The 22,352-nt window shown below is 36.0% G+C and overlaps 1 protein-coding gene across 2 annotated transcripts; it reads left to right on the top strand.

The window, feature by feature from the left end:
- Nucleotides 1–12,462: 12,462 nt before the first annotated feature.
- On the top strand, nt 12,463–20,796 carry LOC148629833 (mitochondrial amidoxime reducing component 2-like). 2 transcript variants are annotated; one of them, XM_088558167.1, is made up of 7 exons: nt 12,463–12,712; nt 13,140–13,316; nt 13,759–13,933; nt 19,008–19,148; nt 19,649–19,713; nt 19,854–19,925; nt 20,468–20,795. In XM_088558167.1, exons 1-7 carry the CDS (start codon nt 12,489–12,491, stop codon nt 20,580–20,582), a joined length of 969 nt encoding a protein of 322 aa, XP_088414293.1. In that variant the 5' UTR covers nt 12,463–12,488; the 3' UTR covers nt 20,583–20,795. The 2 variants fall into 2 exon arrangements, with proteins under 2 accessions (XP_088414293.1, XP_088414297.1); XM_088558171.1 differs by lacking the exon at nt 19,008–19,148 and having other exon boundaries at nt 20,468–20,796.
- The last annotated feature ends 1,556 nt before the right edge of the window (nt 20,797–22,352 follow it).

The raw sequence follows: 22,352 nt of genomic DNA, 5'->3' as shown, positions 1-22,352 counted from the left end.
TATACAAATTTTGTCAGATGTCCAGTTTATTTTGGCTCATTTTGTCAAGTTTTGTGCAAAATTAACAAAGCTTTCAAACAAAGGGGATTCCAACCCCTAAAATATACGATACCCGCCCTTTAGGGACCAGGTAATATTAATCACTGGGATGGGAGTGGTACCAATGGACATGGGACATTTTTTCTTCATGTAAAACTATGGGACTATTATTTTTTCCAGATGAAATGAGTTTGGGACAAACTATTTTTTACTGTATTTGTATTCATATCCTTCTGAACGAAAACAAAAACAAAAACAAAAACGCCGAATCAAACGAACTAAAAATGTCAGCTATATGTAGGTTGAAAACAAATTGTGTACGGAACACAATCTTATCAGATTTTTAGTGTGTGGCACATAAAAATAGAGCTTTGCTTTACGTTGGCAGAGTAATTTTGATACTGCAATTTTCCCAGGAATGGTGTTAGAATCGGTCAAGTTGACTAATCGATAATTTGGCCATGTGTAAAGAAACTATTCATTACAAAACCAGGTTATCTAGGATTATACGTGACAATAGAGCTGTAGGTGTAGGTGTTGGTGTTCAAGGGACTTATAAGTACATGGCTGGTGTTTCCTTCATCATACCTTATTGTTGGAATCATTTTCTTCAATGAGACGTTTGTGTTTATGTACGTGTTTCTGGAACTAGGTGCCCCGACACTAACATAGTTTTTGAAAACATATATATAGGTGTCCATGCGACACGATCTACAGCTTATCAACTGGGAAATAGCTGTACCTAGATGAGAGGTACGTGTATCTAAGGGCCGGATTCATTTCAGTGTCATTCATAATCAGAATGGTGAATTTGAATCAAGGAGAATCAAGGAGTGCTATTTTAATAATTTACAACAAGCTTTGATTTGTTTAGATGCGTTTTAAGTCGATCCAGGTTTTTTACTTTTATCTAATTTTGTAATTTGACCATTATTTGAGTCGTGAAAATACTAACAGTCGATTCAAATTGATTCAGTACATGAGTACTTTGACTAGGTTACTATTCAAATGTTGGTTACTGTTATAATACCCCACCCCATCCAAAAATAAAATAAAATAAAGTAAAATAAAATAAAACCTCGACCTCGATCTCGATCTCGAGAACATCACAACTGCGCACGTGGATGAAAAATTGTCGTTTTCATTCATTATTTATATTTTCTTAAAAAAGGGAAAATTCAAGTTTTATACTTAAAAACAAAATGTACTACAGTTACAGCTATAAATCAATTTCTTAATTGTATGTAAATGTATGGCATATGCAGGCGAAGATTTCTAGGTTTGGAATTCTCAAAGAATTATTTCAAGTGACAGATCAATACACCACGGAAGCTTTTGGATTGTGTGTGTGTGATTTTTTTTTTCTCAAATCGTCGACATTCAAAATAAGAATTTTCGACTCTATGATAGGAATAGTCGACTTCATCAATAGTAGATCATTCCTTGCCATGTGGAGCATACGGAGCGGAATACCTGATTTTTTAAAGTTTGGATTTATAGATATTTGTTTTAAAATTTTTCCAAGTCCACCTCCTCAATACAAAATGTTCGTCTACTTATACATGTTGAACAAGGTGTTAACATAATATTATTTTTGACACATTTAATCATAATCTCTTATGGTTCATTAAAGACACACCAACTGATTATACATATTGCACATTTTTTATAATTCAATATACTCAAGTTCTGCTTCTTTGTACCTTCCGAAAAATCATTCTGCAAAAACAAATAAAAAAACGTCGCGTACAATGTTGTTGTAATAGCACGTGGGCTGAGATGACCCTCGTGCACACCCACTCATCAACCAAAAAAATGATTTTCAGGTACCCTTATACCTCCCATTTACGAATCTTTTTGTCGCCAAAAAATTAACTGAAGCATTTTTGTATTTTTGGCTACTTTTTATATCTCGTTGAGGCAAAAATCTTTTTTTTTTATTCTACGAACTTCTTTCTACAAGTAAACTGACATATGTAAAAATCATCTTGTAGCCCAATGTCTCAGCTTTACAATGGTACCAAGAAAGTTGCTGTAACACATAGGGTTTAACGGTTAAATGAAAAAATATACCCCTACCCCGCCGAAAAATCGCTTAAATTGACATATTTTTCAATGTCAAAACCCTAGAGTATTAATGCTTCAGTGAAAAATGGCTTATTTGGTATTTTCTGTTTAGTATTATCACAGTTTATACTTCTGGAGTTCTTCTGATAAATTTTGGCGATTTTCGTACTCAGAATTTATCAAAAATGTGAAAAATGGGATTTTCGATTTTTCCGTCAAAAGTCACATAAATTCGACTCTACAAGTTATTGCTCGACTAAAACGTCTCGAATTTGATATCATTCGATAGATAATTTAATTTTCTACAAAAATTAACCACGAAATACTAATTTTCAAAAAAGAATTTAAAAAAAATGTTAAAAATATTACCCCATCCCCTAGAAAACTGGTCTCAGTATCAAACAGAATTCTCATTGAAAAATATGTCAATTCAAGCGATTTTTCGCTGGGGTAGGTACATTTCTTAAAAAATTTACTCCAAAACCCTAAGCTTTACTTTTCTGTATAACTGTAAAGCTGAAACATTGGGCTACATGATGACACCTATATGTATTTAGTTTTTTCACACATGCTGCTCCAGGAAGACTTAGACCATCGAACAATCGAGTCACAAAAATCTTGGCTTTTTGACCCAGTTGGGTAAAAATATAGGCTTATACTGAAACAAAAAGAAACCGAAAATATTCTTAGGCAATAAATTGATTCGGTAATGGAAGGTATAAAGGAACATGAAAATCACCATAAAGTTGATAGAGTGGATGAGTGGAGGTGCACGGTGGACCCTCCCTGTCCATCAACTATTGCACCTATAACTTGAATGGCAAATATCATTTAAAAAATGTTGATAAACACTATTTATGCATTGAGGTATCACTTACTAGCGTTGCTTTTTGCTTTCGATCTGTCCTTGAGCACGAGTCTCTACAAACAGAAGTCTATATTCTTGTATACTTTCTGATGATAAGTTCAAAATGTTCGTTAGAATTATAACCGTGTTTACTTTCAATTGTATCAATCACAACATATATGCATTGATCAGTCATGTACTATATATTCTATGCTGATGACTTGGTTATTTTCTCAGAGACTAAATCAAATCTTCAAAATAAACTCAATATTTTAAATAATTATTGTGAAAATTGGTGCTTAGAAATAAATACAAATAAAACTGAAGTTAAAATATTTAATATTGAAAGACAATTTCGAAATTGGAACAGATGTAAAGGAATATAGAAACTGTCAAAATCAATGAATCAAAGATATTAACAGCTATTCCATAAAAGTATAAACGCTTATTTCAAACTTTATAGAGATTCGAAATCATCAAATCCAAGTATAAAAACTTTTATTGTATAGCAACATATAATTTTCCATAGGAAGCAATACGTCAGAGTCCAATAAATTTCTATATTGCACGAGGGCAAATATAATTAAAATTTGTGACGTTATCCGTGACAAAAGTAAAAATTCGACCTTTTGTGTGGAATATAAGTGAATCATACATAAATATCATTAGAAATGTCAAAATACAATTTCGAAATCTTTAATAGAGCAATGTCATGTTCAAGCTGTTTTACTACAGTTATATTTATATTTATCGTTCTTACAACATATGGGTAAAAAATCCTCTGATCTTTGACTTATATTTCAGTTCCTCATTACTCCTTAGTAAAACCATCAATGAAAATATGTTCATCATTTTTCAATAAAGTTTCACAAAACAACAATATACCAAAGTCTTTGAAAATGTTAAGAAAATCATTATCAACATAACAGGATTCTGAACCGTTAATGTTCCAAGATAGACATTTAAGTGTTTGTAGTTGTTCTCTGAGTGTCTGTTATTGCAGAAGACGTCAAATTTTACCGATTTCGACGTTACCAAAAATGACACCAACACCGTACGCTATGTCTGTGTATTCTCGACCATTAACGAATATCTTCTCTCTGACCAAGAAGGCCTTGACTTCCCGTTCACGCAGACCATTCAAAACTGGCAACAGTGTTTTTCAGCGGTTTTGTAATTCGACTGACAGTTGCTAGGATATTCCAAATGCTGAATCCTTCAATAGCTAAGCATTCTTCCGTACCAAAAGAATGGAATCATGCTAAGATGGGTCTAATTTTCTGTCCTTTCTTGCCTAGGCGGAAAGCCTCGAGAATACGAATCTGATCAAATTTTTGAGCTTCATTGTATCTGTCATTAAGTTTGCAATCGATGTAAGATTGTAAAACAATAGATTTCATTTCGATATCGATGAGACTTTCCTCCAGTTTATCATTCTCTCGCTGCATGGCTGTCATTGTCGATTCTAGTACTTCGTCGAATCTTTTAACGTCGTCACTTTTCTGTTTATATAACCAAGAGAAAACGGACAGCCGGACCCCTTGGACGTTTTTAGTGGAAACAGAATTTTATTGAACTTTAAGTGCTGGACATTGTTTATTTTATCGTTTTAAGATTTTCTTCGCCCCGTGCAGGTCCGGGTGTCAAAAGAATAGGCCTGCAGCAGCGCTAAACTTGTCGTAAAAGGCGACTAAATAGTGCTCAGAACCCTAGCCGGGGACTAGGGCGCTCTGCCCACAGAGCAACTGGGATGTGTGCCCCAGGTGGTGGAATGGGGTACCCCTGGCGTGTTACATGCTGGGGTTGTCAGGCTATAATACGGAAAACCTGACCGCAAACCATAATGGTACACCGTGTTGGGAAAGATGCCACGTTCCTCGCACGTTAAAGAACCCTAAGGTGGTATTCTCCCGGAGTAGGAACCACAGCGCTTCGCCACAGGAGGCTAAATTGCCCGATCCTACCCACCTCTCCCTATTTCCAGTGGCAATCAAAATTTGTCGACCCCATTGCCCTTGTGTCCCATCCCTTTTTCATTTCATCATTATTTCATGTTCATTTTATCATCAATTTCATGTTCATCGTCTGAATATAGCTGAAATATTGCTGCTCGGACGTTAAACCCCAACAAACAAACAAACAAAGGTTTTCTTCATATCTATAGTACCTATATTAATTGATTGACATTTATTTATTTGTAATTGACTTTGGTCGCCTAATTGTTCTTTAATCACCTGTTCATCTTTATGTTTGTCATTGAGCTGAGAAACCGCCCCAAGCAAATTTATCAATATAACAATTATCGCTAAATGATGTAATACCTAAAAAAAAATCGGAATGTTGTGTAAGTGTTTTATGATTCTCTGTAAAAAGATAGAATATGTTTTTTTGTCTAGTTGAATCGAGGGGTCTGTCCCTGACTACCGAACTGTACACATGTATTTTCACCAGATGTAAATAAAATTGTATATAGTGTACTGGGACTTTGCAATCATTGCGTCTCATGCCGTAAACCGTCAATTATAGACCACATGCATGAAGACTGTAACCCGCCAATCTAAAGGGTTATAATTGGGGAGATCCCCTGACTCTCGGTTACCAACAGCACCTGATGCCAAGCGAGTACTGCTACATGTACATGTAACTAGTTCCCTATTTACAACCAAATATGGAGTTACCTAGATTGGAAATTTTTAGAGCGTGTGATACGTCGAAAGCTGAAACTTGGAATACAAGATATGAACACGGGTGATTTTGCAAAGTGGGACGAAATCCAAGCTACCAGAGGTTTTTTCCTTCATAGACAATGATGTGTTAGCGTGGTATATGCTATTAGACGATGAAGATAGGAAAACTAAAGACAAACTATTTCAAAAGTTTCGGGAACGATTCTGTACAAAAGGAATAGAAAAAGCCGAACTTTGGCAAGATGCTGCTAAAGCCACTCAACAATCAAATGAAACTGTATCTGAGTTTATTTCGCGTTTGGAGAAGCAGTGTTTTCTTTTTAGAACAATTTATATTTAGGGAATCCGACCCGAATATAAGATTCCGTTTGTTTCGGGTACTAAATGCAAACCGTCATATTCAGTAGAAGAGGCCGTCCAAGCAGCTAAATTAGCAGAGTCCACCATCAAGTTGACGAACCCAGTTGAGACCCATGAAGTGTCTGTAATCCAACCAATACCGATCCAAGTCAAGCCTAATGGTAAGTGTGGTTCTTACTTCCAGAACAGTGAACACACTGAGAAGGCACACGCCCATAACCCTCCTCTCCTTAATGTTTTTAATAAGGTCACAAGTAATAGGCAGAGTAATTCACGGGAAAATGTATATTCCCGCAATCAAGTTAGTGCAAATAAGCCCACCTATTCTAAGCACAAGTGCTCAATTCTAAAAATATTGTAAACTTATTTGCTACTTCCAGCAGTTCTAGTGCAGATTGTAAAATTAATATGAGGATAGGATCTTCAGTTCTTCCTTCTCTTATTGACACTGGAGCGTCCGTGTCAGTTCTGAGAGAAAGTGAATTCAAACAATTGAAGTTAGCATTTCAATATCCCATAGAAAAAATTCGACCTTATAGGTGTACGCGGTGTCAACAACCATTTCATTAGGGTTTTAGGTAAAGTCACATTTCCAATTGAAATAGGCAAACTGACACTGTATCAAGATTTTCATATTTTGCAAGATTTAAACATGCCCGTTATTTTAGGTAGGGATTTTATGCACGACCAAAAGGCGGAAATAAGTTTTCCAAACCAAACTTTGTCGTTGCAAAATGGTATCACAGATGTTTCTTTGTGTCAAGGGAACAATCGGAATAGTACTGACAATTTCGTCCGTATTATTTCCGAAATTACAATTTCACCGAGGCATAGAATAATTTTACCAATAAAAATAGACAGCTTATCTGAAAACACCATGGGTGTAATAGAACCAAGCTTTCGTTAATTGGGAAACAAAATGTGATAGGTGCACGTTGTTTAGTTAGTACAATGAGAGAAAAATCAGTTATTGAACTATTAAACCGAACAAATTCTCAAATCACATTAAAACAAAACACGGTTGTAGGAAATTTTTCGCACACGCAAGAAAAAAACATTTTCGGAGTGTTAAAAGATAAAACAGATTACGTGAACACCTTAAATTACCGAACAACAAATACCCAAACACATTACATATCTTTGGCTAAAGACATGGGGATAGATCTTTCAAAATCTGATCTATCGGAAAATCAAAAAGATAAGTTGTTGACTCTGTTAGGGCAATATAGGCAAGCTTTCGCCAAAGATCGATCAGTGATCGGATGCGCCAAGGTAGGCAGGCACGTAATCGATACCGGTGACGCCAGACCAATCAGTCAATATCTATACCGCTCAGCGCCTAAGACAAAAGGCGAAATGGATAAAATATTAGACAATATGGAAGAGCGTGGGATAATTCGAAACAGTATGTCACCCTGGAGTAGTCCTGTTTTGCTTCTCACTAAGCCAAATGGAGAGAAAAGATTCGTCGTCGATTACCGAAAGCTCAATGCTGTGACAAAAATATTTACCCTCCCCCTACCGCATCAGTCGACGTCCTTGACACCTTAGGCTCGTCAAAAGCCCAAGTCTTGTCTGTTTGTGACATCAAAGAAAGTTTCCGGCAAATCAAAATTGACGAGGCAAGTAAAGAGAAGACAGCGTTCATCACACACAGAGGCCAGTATGAGTTCAACCGATTACCATACGGATTAGCCAACTCACCAGCAACTTTCAACATGGTAATGAACGAAGTCATTCGAGACCTGAACTGGCGAAGCGTACTATGCTACGTAGACGACATACTGATATTCAGCAAGAACTTTGATGAACATGTGAAACACTTGGCAGCCCTGTTTGACAAACTAATAGACGCCAACATAAAGTTGAAACCAACCAAATGTCAGTTCGCATGTCACGAAGTTAGGTATCTGGGACACATTATATCAAAAGACGGTGTTACAGTTGTCCCCGAGAAAACATCCTCGATCCGGTCATTTAACCGACCTAAGAACCTTAAAGAACTGAGAATGTTTATAGGCTGTGTAAATTACTTCAGACGATTTATACCAAATTTCGCGAAGATAGCCACGCCGCTAAACAAATTGCTTCAGAAAAACCAAAAATTCAAATGGACAGATGATTGTCAACATGCAGTGGATACCTTGAAAGATAGGCTAATGTCGCCACCAATACTAGTACTGCCAAACTTTGACAAGGAGTTTGTACTCCACACTGACGCAAGCGACACAGCTACAGGCTTTGTTCTACAGCAATACTGTGCAGAAACTAAGAAACTCAAAGTCATATCGTATGGCGGAAGAATGCTAAGAAAAGCAGAACAATTATGGAATGTCAAAGATCGTGAATGCCTCGCGCTAGTAACTGCAATCAAACAGTTCCATGTTTACCTAGCCAACCGCAAATTCTACGTATACACTGACCACATAGCCCTTCAATATTTACACAAGATAAAGAAAGTACTGGTAGATTTGCAAGATGGGCAATGTATCTACAGTCTTACAACTTTGAGGTTCACTACAAACAAAGCAAAGATAATGTCTGCGTTGGCTTCCTTTCCAGAATAGAGCACCCAGAAAACAGCACCAGCGCCAACCTAGTATTGAGGTCATAGTGGGCACTCTCACTGAACACCCATCTGGTAACCCAAAGTAATAGTCACACAGGGACCGTCAACGAGGAACAATTATCGTACAATACTCAAGTTTCGGCACTACAAGCCATAACTGAAGTAGAAGTGAGGTATCGTGACCTCGACCCAGTAGCTCACATATTTGAGACAACAGCTATCACAAGAGACAAAGTTAAAAGGGCACAACGTGAAGACTCCGAACTGAGACAGATGTGTGACTACATTGAACAGAATACCCTGCCAGAGGATACAAAGTTAGCCGATTTAATTATACGGGAATCTAACCACTATGTTATTTCCGACGGTATATTGTTTCATCACTATTATCCTAGAGGGAAAGGCCACATGTCATCAGAGTCGTTAAGCAACTTGTAATACCAAAAGCTCTTAGAAACGACGTTCTGCTGTCGTATCACGATGCAATTATAGACGCACACCCAGGATTCGACAGGACATACAACAATATTAGGCTGAAGTACTTCTGGAAACTCTGACATTGAGGATTACTGCCGAACATGCTTAGAATGTCAGCAATGCAAAACCAGTCCACACATGAAAAAGGCGGCGTTACAGCCACTGCCAGCTACAGGATTATTTGAACGGGTTCAAATGGATATACTTTGCAACCTACCAAAGTCAGCAGAAGGCTACAATCAGATTTTAGTCGTAGTTTGCTCATTCACAAAATGGCCAGAAGCTTTTCCCATGTGAAGCGGTTCAGCAGCCGAAACGGCCCGCACCTTCTTCAATGAGACTATCTGCAGGTTTGGTCCATGTCGAGAAATCCTAACAGATAGAGGACAGAATTTCATGTCAAAGTTATAGAAAGAAGTATGCTCAATTTTCCAAATAACCAAGCTGAGTACCTCGTAGTACCATCCAGAATGCAATGCAGCTACGGAAAGATAAAACCGTACACTCACAACCTCTGTGCGAATGTACTGCGACAAAAACCAATCAAAGTGGCCAGAATACCTCCAAAGCGTAATGATGGCTTACAGAAACACGGTAGCAACCGAGTCAACGAGCTACAGCCCGTATAATCTCTGTTTCGGTCGGGAACCTAGAAACCCACTTGACCTTGCATTAATTCCAGAATCAGCCACAGGTTTGAGTGGAAATGCAGAAGCAACCTTTAAGGCAATCGTTGACAATGTGAAGTCAACCAGAGAAATCGCAAAGAAAAGCATAGAAGGAGCCCAGGAAAAATATAAACAGCAACATGACAAGAACGTCGGTGAACCTTTATTTCATCTCAACGACCAAGTTTTGGTGTATTGTACTAGAACTCCAACCGGCCTTTCACCAAACTTCAAAGAAAATGGATAAGTCCATACTACATTATCGAATTAATTGGGGAATATACCTACCGACTACGGCGATGTACTGACGATAAACTTCTAAGAGCACCAGTCCATGCAAATCGTTTGAAAAAGTAGCATGATCCGAAGGACAGACCGACCAACTCGCCAGATGATGTAAATGAAGATGAAGATCTCGACCCTGACCAAGTACCAGTCGAAATGCCTGAAATTCTTGACAGAGTCAACGACGCAATCGAGCAACATAACAAAAAGCGCAATACTCAAGGGGGACATAAAACCAAAACAAACAGGGATGTTAGGAACACTCACGTTAATCCTAATGCAAACACCTAAACAAACAATACTTCCAACAAAAACAATGAAACATTTGAAGTAGAAAAAATTCTCAAGAGTAGGAAAAGGGGCAGTACACGAGAATATTTCATTAAGTGGAAAGGTTATATTGAGGATGAAAACTCATGGGAGCCTACTCGAAATATTCCAATCCACATCAGACAACAGTTTCATGTACAAAAACGCAGGCGACGCAAGCGACACTAGTAATTTTTATACAAGATCATTTCACAGGGACTGATCACCCTTGTGAGGCATCTTACACACCATTTTATTCATTAGTTTTACACGTAGTTTCACACATTTTTTACAGTTATAACTCATGACACACAAAGAGAATATTTTGCATAATTTCAGAATGTGAGCTAGGTTATTTCTGTATTCATTTTTGTATTCGGTTGTAACGTCGGACCTAGTGTCTCAGACACAAGTTATCAGGTCGTAAATTTGAACCAGAATTACAATTTTTTTGTTGTTGTTATCATTTTACTTTATTGATAGAGCCATTTTCATTTAATAGTAAGCTAATATTTATGCGGTGTAATTGCTAATATTTATGCTGTGTAATTTTTTTTCACACACCACGGAATTATCAATGGTTTCATTTATGTCAAAAAAAATCATCGCATTTTTGTGAACAAAGAGTATAAGATAGACTCGTCACCTATCTTGTATTCTAGTTCTTCTATATGTATAGGCGTGACGACCCTGTACTACAATCAGTAATATTTTGTAATGCACCATTTTCAGTGCTGCGCATAAATAACCATTGACAGTTCTAAAGAGTAAAACATTTACAAATTCCAGTTCCCTAGAAAAGATGATCCATCCCTTTAATATCTATGTAAAGATCGCTCGTATCACTCAGTCAATATAGTTAGTTCAATTGGAACCAGTATGTATTGTAGGTCACCTGAAAATAGTAACCTGCCGTGACATAGAATTGTTCCTTAAACTGCAGTGGTGAAACGGTGACAATACGCATCAAGTTTATATTATTTAAATAGCTCATGTTGGTCCTTTAATTCAATAATTTGTGCATTGTCATGTGTTCAGTGTTGTACAAGTAATTATCACACTTCAGAAGCCGAGGAACCGGAGGATCACGACGAGAAAACCCTCATCACACAGACGTTACGATATTTTTGTCCCATTGAAATTCAGCCGACACGACCCATCTATAATGTTCAGTTTGTACCACTGAAGATACACTCGTCCATGTGAATAAGACAACACAGTTGTATTCCGCTTGATAATGTTCCGTGCTTGATCATTAAACCTTTCGTTAATAGTGATACCGTATCTGCGTAAGATTTTCTTCATATCTATAGTATCTATATTAATTGACTGACATTTATTTATTTGTAATTGACTTCGGTCGCCCAATTGTTCTTTAATCACCTGTTCATCTTTATGTTTGTCATTGAGCTGAGAAACCGCCCCAAGCAAATTTATCAATATAGCAATTATCGCTAAATGATGTAATACTTAAAAAAAAATTCGGAATGTTGTGCAAGTGTTTTGTGATCCTCTGTAAAAAGATAGAATATTTTTTTGTCTAGTTGAATCGACGGGTCTGTCCCTGACTTCCGCACTGTACACATGTATTTTCACCAGATGTAAATAAAATTGTATATAGTGTACTTGGACTTTGCAATTATTGCATCTCATGCCGTAAACCTTCAATTATAGACCATATGCATAAAGACTGTGTAACCCGCCAATTTAAAGGGTTATATTTACTTGAATCTTCACCTACGCGCTTAGTCTACATCTGGCTTAAAACCACGTATACCGATTTCTGCTTCTTGTAGTCGTCACTTACTGAGTACATCTATCTACCTGTTCTACACGATTGTACACTTGTACATGGAGAGATTTTGTCCCTTTTTCTGATTTGGGTTCAAAATCTGTGTTCCATGACTTGTGTATAGACTCATTGTGTTATTTCTGTTGACTGAATTATTTATTATCTTTCCTTGCCTCTTCGCTTCTGAATTTTCTCCGGAACTATGACTTTTCGCGGGCATTATGTCCTCATTTTAGTAACAGCGGTGCATATCTTTTTCTAGTCCAAAAACTGGGTCAAGCATATAATATATATATATATATATATATATATATATATATATATATATATATATATATATATATATATATATATACAGCTAGGGTCAAGTGTAAGTAGTGATTCAGAAATGACGGTGTCTGATCCGTTTAATCTTGTTTTAGCATTGCTGGCTTCCAATGCTGCTAAACTTCTTGCAGCAATTCTATGGCAAAAAGAAAAAGAGAATAAGTTTGAATACGTTGGTGAAGTTGCTAATTTAAACATATATCCAGTGAAGTCGCTTCCCCCAATTAACTTGCAATCGGTGAGATGTACGAATTCTGGATTTACTCACGGTGATGTATGCGACAGGTATGTTATAAATGATTGTGTATAAACTAACTGTATGTCGTCATGATGAAATAACAACTGATGTCTACCTTTACCTTTACTACATATTACAGTTTGTAGTTGAGTCCGAGTTGCTCATTTACTTTTGTTGCTTTGTACGTATTATTTTGGCTATTTTATGTTCTTTGTTGTGTGTGTCTGTTTTCTACAACATAAGTTCCTCAATACTCAAGGCAAGTCAGAAAATAACTTGCCAGACACCCCACGCCAAGTGTCTTGAATCGTTGGCAATAATTGGTCCAAATAATCAATGATAAGGTTGCAAATAGAGTTGCTTATACATGGTGGTATTCATAAAATGTTTGAACTAATGTTTTTATATATTTTTGTTTTTTTTTAATATTTTTTTTTTTTTGTATTTGTTTGTCTTATTTTGTTTTTTTTTTAGGCAGTGGGTTGTAGTGACGAAAGATGGCAGAGCTCTTTCTCTCCCAGAGGGTCCAAAAATGACACAGATTAAAACGACCTTAAATGGTCAGTTTTTATGTTTAGATGCTCCTGATATGCCAACCCTACGACTGGAGAAATCACCCAGGTTAACCAGTGCCGTGTTCAAGAAATGCAGGTGATGAAATCCGTTGCAAATGCACGGTTTTTGACGTATTTCTAGAGTAGTAAGCAACGATTGTATTTTGTTTCGACAGAGGAGAATGTCCCTCCATTTGTTTTCCGTTCTCTTTAGCATGGACTTGGAAAAGAATGAAAATCCAACAACCGTGACCCGAACACTTGGAATGCCGACCGACAACTGAAAACAACATCGCTATAGTAATACCTCAGTCCGTTTATCGGAAGTAAAAGATTCTTTCTAGGTGTTGTCGGCCTGTTAAATACAAACAAAAAAAAAAAAACAATAAAAAACACAAAACAAAAACAAAACAAAAAATAAAGAACAAAAACAAAAAACAAAAAAAAAACAATGCGGCGTAACGCGTTGCTACCGATGTAGCAATGTAGTGCATATCACAAATGAACACCGTCAATCTTAACATTTGTTTTTATTTTAGGGTGATTGAAATGACTTTGACAGGAATAGATTGTGGTCAAGAAGCCTCACAGTGGATAAGCGATTATCTGGAAACGCCAGGTCTGTCCATTCTGGTTTCTAATACAATTATTGGTGGACGAGAAGTTGGCGAAATGAAGAGACCGTGGATTAACTACCCTAACGGTAACGACAGAGTGAGTAGAGTTTGAAAAAACATTAAACAGGACCAATGACATAAAAAAATCAGTTGCGGATTCAGACTTTGGTCAACAGGAGGAGCTGACCAAATGTCGAATAATTCTGGTTAGTTGGTCTTAATGCCGAGCGGAGCGAGCCAAATGATTTTGGGGATGGAGGTAAAATTTGTGCAATCAAGATTTCGTGCTTAAATATACATTTTTTTCCAATAAAAGGGAGCGCGAACGTTCCTTCCGCCCCTTCTGAATCTATCGCTGTTTAATGCAAATAAAAGTACAGGGAATTGAATGGCTGTTGTTACTGGGCGCCGAATGGGACTCTTGTGGTTTTGTACAGACAAAAGTCAATTTAGTTCAACAAAAAAGAATTCTGATTAACAAAATTTATAACACACTACAAATTTCCGATTTTGTGTCACAAATGTCAATTCTGTACCAAAAGTCTATTTTGTGTCTCAAAACTCGGATTTGTGAGACAAAATTCAATTTTGTCACAAAAGTCAATTTTGTATGCAAATTAGTTTACAGAATCCTTTGGTTATGCAAATGAATTCTCTCATAACGATTTTGTAAGAAGGTTTCTCATTGAATATAGTAACCGCGGGCCTCGCAGTCGCAGGTTTCTGTTTCCGATTGATTTCTAGCAACGCAGGACGGTTAAGGCTGTTTTAAGTGAAATTTAAAAAAAAATATTTTCAGATGCATTCTACAGTAAAATTGTTTTGAAATTACTATAATTGATTATAATACGTTTTCTATGAGATTTGTTTGATAAAATAGGTTTTAAAATACGCGATTTTTCTACTTTCGATTTACTGGGATTTTCCCTGGTGAATCACGTGATCATTTCCTGACATCTTTCAACTGAACTATAAAATGCTTTTGTCCGATCTGTTAATCGCAACCAAATTTGTTAAAATTTGACAAGATAATTTGTATTAATGTAATTGTCACAAATTTTTGCTGGAAAAAGAAATGAATCGTCAGATTAGCCAAGAAAATCATATTAGAAGTATTTTGTAGGTTAAAATTTGTTACTCTATCAAAGTCGGCGAAAGATTATTTTGTTCCACTGTCCCTCACGAATTTTTGCCAGATACAGATAGATTCCTTATTTCATTCCGATTCTATTGGTGTATGACACAAGAAATTCGGTTGAGTGGAACAGGTCGGGCCGCTTCCCTTTTGTCTACAGTACAAACGCTCAAAGAGTAATCAAGGGAACCAAGGCTATAGCGGTAATCAAAAGAATTTAATCTAGGGACAAAGACCAGACATGGAAAACAGACATACACAACAAAGAACATATAGTAACTAACATCATACATACAAAGTAACAAGAGTAAATGAGCAACTCGGACTCCACTAAAAAGTGGGAGCATGGACCAGGTGCACCGGTAGGGTAAGCGTCCTCTGCTTTTCTAGAAACACCCGCCGAGTTGCTCATAAAAAGTCAAGTCTGGGGTAGACAAACGATGAAAGGAAAACTATGACCCGTTGAATAAATCAGTTTTCATGATGCTGATGGATACACCATAACGATCCACGAGTTCATGATGACGACCATAAAACTTCTGTAGTGATGACTTCAATCTTGTAGCAAATAACCCTGTTCCAGAAGCCTATTTGTTAGAGTTCAAGCGCGGTACAAAAAGTGTGCGTAGTTTCGGCAAGCTCTGGCATAACGTATGAGTTGTGATATGAATACTCCATACGCAGGAGCCGAATGGATGTTGCCACAGATGAAAGGAAAGTTGGCAATTCTGAATGAAAAGTCATCACGTTTGTCGTAAAGTTTGGTCAATAGTTTTCCTTTACCATCGATTTCAAATGATCTAAGTGACACAGTTGGTTATACGATTACGATATTCGATATTTCTTTTGCTTGTGCGCTTTATTATAACCGTGCACATTCGTACCTTATCCACTGAACTGCAGTGAAAGCTTAAAGTTTGTAATACACGTGTACATCATGCCGCACATTTCGAATTTGCATATCCAAAGGATTCTGTAAACTAATTTGCATACAAAGTTGACTTTTGTGACACAGAATTGAATTTTGTGACAATAATCCTTTACCTAAATATTGGATATTTATCTGTGTATAAAAGTACACGCTCTTGTAGGCTAAAAACCACTAATTCCACTTCCCATAGGCTTCTATGCTAATTTCACAATATTCAATGGCTTCTCTGGACTTTACCTTAACTTTAACCTGCAGATGACTATATATCAGCATGATTCTACATATGTCAGCTCACAATCCTCAGAATGGCATGTGGGGTTAGCAGACTTGCAGTGCAGTACTGGTCACCGGAAGTGAAGGGTCTATAAATAGCATGGGAAATCCCAGTGTTTTCACAAGATAGGGGTATATTTAAAAATCATTATGGAGATTAGGCTTCACATCACAAGAAGCAAAATGCACCTATAAAATGTCAAGAAATGTTTTTCCTTTCAGAAACTGTTTAAATTTTTTAAATAAGATTAGCACTTTTTTCACAGCACTATGAGGAACAGGGGTAATTTCTGCGTAGGACTATTTTTGCGTACGTTCCAAATGCTCATTGGTTGAATTGGTGGTCTGTAACCTAAAGAGTCACTTTTTGTCTTAGAAAAAATAAATAACTATACAGGTGTCTTCCTACACACATACTGAATGCATTTGCAAAGTTTCAGTGAAATGTGACAAGCACTTTTTTAAATATTTGATTTTTAAATATAGGGTAACCAAGTTGTGCGAGCAAAAAAGTGAAAATATTCTACCATACTGAAATGCATTAAATATTTGCAAAGAACTTTTTCTGACTTTTCAAATAAAAAAATATCAATCACAACTTGTTTTTTAACAATATTAATGAAGAAATAGTTTTAAAAGTAATCATTTTCTGAGAAATTGGTCTATTTTTAAAAATTTATTTCTGACATGCCTCCCCCTTTTTCTTGATCACATGTCAAACATCCTAAATCTTTAAATTTTCACAAAAGGTGATATATTTGGCTTTAAATTTGTAAATACAGTGTTTTCACATTAAAACATGACCAGTAAAGGGCACCTAAAGCAAAAAAAGTGCTCAATAATGGATTTTCCATGTTGCCATAGGGGAATGCTTATATGGCCTTAACCGCAGTAATGAAAGTGAGTTTTTCCTCATTTCTAACCTAATTTTTGCTCAAATCTACACAAAACTTGATTTCAAGTGCTTATTACTACCATATTTAGGTAAATATAGCCCTCAAAGTTTAATATTTGATATTTTTACTAAATTTTCTACACTTTTTACAAGATAGGACATAAAAATCAGCCAAAAAGACCAATTTTCCATAATTTGGACCTATAACTTAAAAAAATGCATATTTTGAAGGATTTTTGTAGTGTATTCCTCTCATGGCAAAGTTTACAAGATCTTCAAGTAGTTTAAATCTATTTCAAGAAACTTTTCATTTTGCCATGGCTTCAGCTTAAGGCTAAAAACCACTAATTCCACTTCCCATAGGCTTCTATGCTAATTTCACAATATTCAATGGCTTCTCTGGACTTTACCTTAACTTTAACCTGCAGATGACTATATATCAGCATGATTCTACATATGTCAGCTCACAATCCTCAGAATGGCATGTGGGGTTAGCAGACTTGCAGTGCAGTACTGGTCACCGGAAGTGAAGGGTCTATAAATAGCATGGGAAATCCCAGTGTTGTCACAAGATAGGGGTATATTTAAAAATCATTATAGAGATTAGGCTTCACATCACAAGAAGCAAAATGCACCTATAAAATGTACAGAAATGTTTTTCCTTTCAGAAACTGTTTAAATTTTTAAAATAAGATGAGAACTTTTTTCACAGCACTATGAGGAACAGGGGTAATTTCTGCGTAGGACTATTTTTGCGTACGTTCCAAGTGCTCATTGGTTGAATTGGTGGTCTGTAACCTGTATCGAAACACGCGCTTCAATTAGCATTCTAGGGGGTGCATGGCAGTGACATGCACAAACTGGGTGTTAATTGGTTTCACCTATAGTTATACGAGATAAGACGAAGTTATTTGACACTTTTAACTTAGTTTTATGGTGAAGATGATTATTTTTAAGAGGCGCGGGGTGGGAGGGCTTAACCCTCCTTAGCTTCCCCGGTAAATCCGCCACTGCGAATAACGAATATTTACATTGAATTACTAGTACAATTACTGCAATCATGAATTTTCAGGAAACGTTCTTTGATTTTTCAGGTTGTTATTTTTTTAATTTTAGTTTCAAGTTACTTGTATTAATTTGATTTTCAAGAAACTATTCTGAAAATATATAAAAACAATGAACGGTTGATTTCGCTCTGCGTCCACTGCTGAGCATATCTGCTTCACAAGTGTACAATATGGAAACTATCACTCTTACAACCTCCGTTCATATTACGCCGCTTTCTTTCTTGTTTTGCTATCCGGCCAACGATGTGGAAAGGGGCATTAGCACAATGCAGTCACTTGTTTACATAAATCCACAAAACCCTTTCATGTTCACTTCATGTATATACTTGATAAATGCAAAGAATTTATTACTGAATGCGGCTGAGGTATAGGGTTTTAAAATAGTGAAGGAGACTGGGACATCAAATGTAATTTTACATTCGTCGTTCACACTAAAAACCAGTATTGAAATCGAATCTGCAATGACTTTCTATAAAAGACGATTGTCCGTACGATACCGAAGTTCTAATCGACTATTATGAGGTAGTCTACATCAACGTTTTGGCTAGGTTTCAGATGGTTTCTGTTACTCCTTTTAGAACACAGACTTTGGTTAAGGGACATAACTCTTACAAATCATCGGTACAGTTGTATAAACAATTTTACTTAAATCTCATGTACAAGCATCAAAGTAATTTGTGTTGATTTCATTCTATTTCAAATGAATTTTCGACAGACTTTGGTAAAAGGATTGAATATAATACAAATATATTACTGATTTCATGAGTTATGTCACTTGCACTAGGTTTACCTCCTTAATTTTTTTTATAAATTTGTTTTTTATTCATTCATTCTCGTACGTTTTGGCATAGAATTCTTGCCTTGTTATAGGTAATCTTTGCTGGGAAAGCTGCAGTACACATCGCTACCGAAGCTTCTTTGAGTGATCTCAACACAAGACTGGCCTCACCTGTTACTATGGACAATTTTAGACCGAATATAACAATTAAAGGATCGAAATCTTTTGACGAGGTCTGTCCAACTTTAATCTGTTTAGAGATAAGAAATTTGAAGGTCCAGACAAAAGAGCCGTCAGATTTCAGTTGAGATAAAAACACCACATACTATATATATATAATAGTCTGCATTGTGTCTTGCCTATCTCTTAGACTTAATTTTATTGTGACTTTCGAAAATCAATGGTAATTTTGATTACCTGAAGTAGCATTTCAACTTTCCATTCATCTATAAGAATTATTATGGACTAAATTATGAGGAGCTAGCAATCATTCCCTTCACAATATATATTTGTCTGCAGACTTAAAGGTAACATGAATTCGGGTTTCACATTTAACTTTGATAGTTATTCTGAATGCTTCATATGCTGTTTACGGCAGTGTAAGCCATTACCCATTCACTATTTTAAAACATGCTAATTTTATTTTTTATGCGACATGACTTGTATAGACATTGTATAGACAGTTTCACTGTAATAAACGTTTCAACAATGGATATTGTGGTTTTCTCTACAGGATGATTGGAATGAGGTGCGCATAGGCAAAGAGGTCTACACGAGGATATTAGAACCGAATCCTAGGTAGGTTTACAATCATGTCTGTTTGTGTTTGTATGTGTGTGTGTTGTCTTTTTCTTTCTTTCTTTCTTTCTCTAAAAAGTATAAGCAAAACCACATTTTTTGTATAAATTTATATTATAAATTGATCTTCTATGGTTAAGGTGTATGGCGACAACAGTGAATCCTGATGGAAAACGGAATACTGATTATGAGCCTCTGAAAACATTGAGACAGTAAGTAAAGTGACAATTAAGTTATACAAAATGGAAGATAAAGTCGTTCTTCTTGGCTTGTATGCACATTACCTTACAATAATAGTATTTTAATTCATACTGTCGTATTTTCTTAATTACCACAACGATAGAGATATTTTAACATTCATTACTTTTTAGTCACTGAAACGCATTTCGATTTATACGGAAACATATTAGAGACGTAGAAAAAAAATATCATCTCCCCATGGCAAGTTACGTATCTCGCCACGGCGAGTTGTTACTGCACTATATGCAGAACACGTCATAGATTCAAAGTTCACTTTCTTCATTTGGTGAAATAACTCGCCGTGGAAAGCTAGTAATTTGCCGTGGCGAAATAGTAAGTCGCCATGTCAAGCTAATATTTTTTTCTGCGCGTCCCTAATAAGCTTCCGTATTTTCAATATATTGTGTGGGATTTTGATGTATAATTGAATGTCCTCTATATTTCTTGTATTTTTTTAACTAATGTCTAACTGATTGTTGCTTTAATTATTCAGCATAAACATTTACTTTTTTAGATTCAGGAAGTCACCATTGTATGGAGACTCACCGTTATTTGGAGTTAACGTTGGTGTTGACAGAGAGGGGGTGATAAATATCGGAGACCATGTGTATGTTCTTAGAAAAACGTGAAAAGGACATAGGAACGTCTTTTAAGCAGAAAAAGTTACAAATTCGATTCTCGAAATGAACATTAATATTGCAGCAGTCATAACATTTTCTATCCTATATTTCAAATTTAAAATGATCCCTAAAATAATGATCTTATTTAATGAAATGTTAATGAATCGGTGCTAATAAATATTTTAAACAGCTAAAAAACGTGTCGATCTTTATGGAGTTATGTGTCCGTCTTGTCAGGTCGCTTTCTTTTCGTGCTGCTTCTTTGGTGGTTATTTCTGTAAAAGCAGATGACGCCTACCCTTTACCGGTAATAGGGTTTGTCAGTCTTGTTCTAGTTTCAGTTTCCCATCCGGAATTTTCGGTGTAGAACGTATTGAAATCCGAAGACCGATGTACTTCCGGGAAATTCAAACGCTGCTTCACAATGCAAAATTTTCTATTTTATGCTATTCTAAACATTTTTATCTCTTAGAACTTGATAATTGTCATTTTTAATCAGTAATTTTACCCAAAAAATGATACTTCGCTTTTAATATTGACTCAATGCTATGTTAATGACGAATCTCTATACATTTGAATGGTAGACTAGGACCCATTCTTAGGGTCACGTGACGAGACTTACATACCCTATAACAAGTAAGGACCTTTGATGCTTTGTAATAGGCCTCTCAAAACCCTCACTTGGAAGGATGTGTAGTAGCATGCATCCTATCAAAGCCCCCACTTGTCTAGATATTATAGATATTAATATAGATATTATACTTCCATGTTTAATCTAAGTACTATGAGTGCAATTTTTTTTTTCGATTTATTTTCTTTTGGTTCATTTCGTCTTTATGGTACAAGATATCTTTGGATAATATGTTTTTTCCATTCCAAATGATGTTCAAGCTTTATGATTCACTTTTTATGTTTATCAAAAACTGCGTTGTGTTTATGACTACATAGTTCTGTTACCACTGAACTGATCTATTATGTTATATTTCTTATTGTTCCCTTTCTTGTTGTGTCTTTTTTTATCTCAATAAAAGGCGTTTTAGTCTACTTTGGGGGCTCTTGTATCATAGTCAATAAGAACTTGTTTTGTGTGTGTGTGTTCTGCTTCGGCCGCCATCAAGACATTTATATTTATGCCAATACAAAGCGTCACATCGATGAAGAACTATCAGATTAAAATTACAATACATGTAATACATTTAGTTTTTTTATTTATAAATTTAAAATAAAACTATGTACAAGATAGTAAGAATAATGATGGAGTCAGAGTGCTTAGACAGCTGACTTGTATGAACCAAAGCAGCGTCCAGAAGTAAGCTATTCCAGTCCTTAATGTTTCCATTCCTTATATTGCTAGAAATGTAAGGCATCAGCCATTTTATCAGCATGAGAGAACGATTTCTTATAGAAAAATAAAATGATGCCCCCATATTTTTGTGCTCTTTTTACTCTCCCATCGACAGAAAAAAAATCAAGATTAATCCCATTACATAAAAATACAATGTCGGTTTTTTTCAAATCTTAAATCCGGGTGTTGCTGGAAAAGAGTAATTCATTTTCTACTTCAACATAGAATCCTAGCCTCACTTCTGGAGAAGAAAATGGTCTTGAGTACCTTAATTGTGTGGATTTTCGTGAATTTTTATAACTTTTGAGGGAATATTTAATTTTGTTGGAAAATTCGTAGTTTACCTGGCTGCATTTATATCTGCATTACGACCAGTATACCGGTAGATAAAATAAGTATTTTAGGTGTAATAACCCCCACATACGGGGCGCCGA

The sequence above is a fragment of the Perna viridis genome, chromosome 1, assembly GCF_037379345.1.
Source record: "Perna viridis isolate PV_CMFRI_1.1 ecotype Kerala chromosome 1, ASM3737934v1, whole genome shotgun sequence".
NCBI classification, from domain to species: Eukaryota; Metazoa; Mollusca; class Bivalvia; order Mytilida; family Mytilidae; genus Perna; species Perna viridis.
The sequence above is the reverse complement of the archived record's forward strand: the minus strand, read 5'-3'. Positions and strand labels throughout refer to the sequence as shown.

Coding starts and splice junctions, on each gene's coding strand:
- LOC148629833 (XM_088558167.1), top strand. CDS start 12,489: ATGACGGTGTCTGATCCGTTTAATCTTGTTTTAGCATTGCTGGCTTCC. Junction 13,317..13,758: donor GCCGTGTTCAAGAAATGCAG/GTGATGAAATCC, acceptor TTTTTATTTTAG/GGTGATTGAAATGACTTTGA. Junction 19,926..20,467: donor CCTCTGAAAACATTGAGACA/GTAAGTAAAGTG, acceptor TTACTTTTTTAG/ATTCAGGAAGTCACCATTGT.